Here is a 977-nt window from a genome sequence, read left to right on the forward strand (position 1 = left end):
TTGACAAATATACGAGGCGAGGTTCGTGTTGAAAAGATTTAACATACGGCTTATCATCGTGGTTCGGTGACAGCATGTTGATTGAGTCTGTGATCTGCTTTTAGAGACTATTTCAGCATAGTAGTGCATGAGATATTACGATTTCAGAACGGATGGATGTATTGCGGTATTCGCTTCATGCTAGGTCACACCGTGGTTATTTTACAGTTGACCATGAAATAATTGTTACATTTCATATACAGATACTGTTCAATAAATTAATTTTGCAGTTAATTTGCTAATACGATAATGTTTCAAGTTATTCCCATGTTGTCTTTTCACTTACAAGAATTCTATTTTTCTCTTATGTTTAACTTTTTCATGTTTCTGAATACTTAGTATCACACTACCGCGCTGTGCAAGTATCGGTTTTAACTGAATGATAAATATTCTTCTATGCTGAAAAAGTGACAGAAAAATATCTTTGCATAAAAGAAATTTGATGGAAGATAAAAACAGTCGTTTCAACACCAACAAACCAGTTCAATAATCCTTTACTGCGTACTTTTGTTATTGCTATTTTTGACAAAGTATTATTCACTACAACGTCAACCTTCATTCATTAGACCAGTGTGCTCAGCTTCCTTATACAATATACACTAGTGTTACAAATCACAATCGACGCCGAAACGCCTTTAGAATGCCCCACTACCTCACATGGCCCGGGTTCTAAATCGTTCCGCCATCATCTCACTCCCATTTCGACACGGCAGCTCCTTGACCTCAAACGGCCCGTCGACCTCCCACAAGCCCTTCAAGATTTCTGCTCGACCTTGTTCATTCCTTGATGTCCGTAGGTGGGGTCAGCCGTGACCTCGCAAGGAGTAACAAGCTGCCTTGGCGCCTGTTTCAGACTCTCTACCTGTCATTGGCATATGAATCGCAAACGCGCCGGTTTCCATCTGTTTCTTATTTGTGTGTGGATGGGAAGAGGGAGG

At 40.2% G+C, this 977-nt stretch overlaps 1 protein-coding gene across 1 annotated transcript in view; it reads left to right on the top strand.

Moving 5' to 3' along the window:
* LOC119586580 overlaps positions 1–827 on the top strand; it is a 60,513-nt gene extending 59,686 nt beyond the window's left edge. Inside the window, exons 2-3 of the mRNA XM_037935331.1 lie at positions 379–401; positions 606–827. Coding sequence (XP_037791259.1) covers positions 379–401; positions 606–827 — 245 coding nt within the window. The remainder of the gene's footprint in view (positions 1–378; positions 402–605) is intronic.
* The last annotated feature ends 150 nt before the right edge of the window (positions 828–977 follow it).

The sequence above is a fragment of the Penaeus monodon genome, chromosome 21 (assembly GCF_015228065.2).
Source record: "Penaeus monodon isolate SGIC_2016 chromosome 21, NSTDA_Pmon_1, whole genome shotgun sequence".
In the NCBI taxonomy this organism is placed as follows: domain Eukaryota; kingdom Metazoa; phylum Arthropoda; class Malacostraca; order Decapoda; family Penaeidae; genus Penaeus; species Penaeus monodon.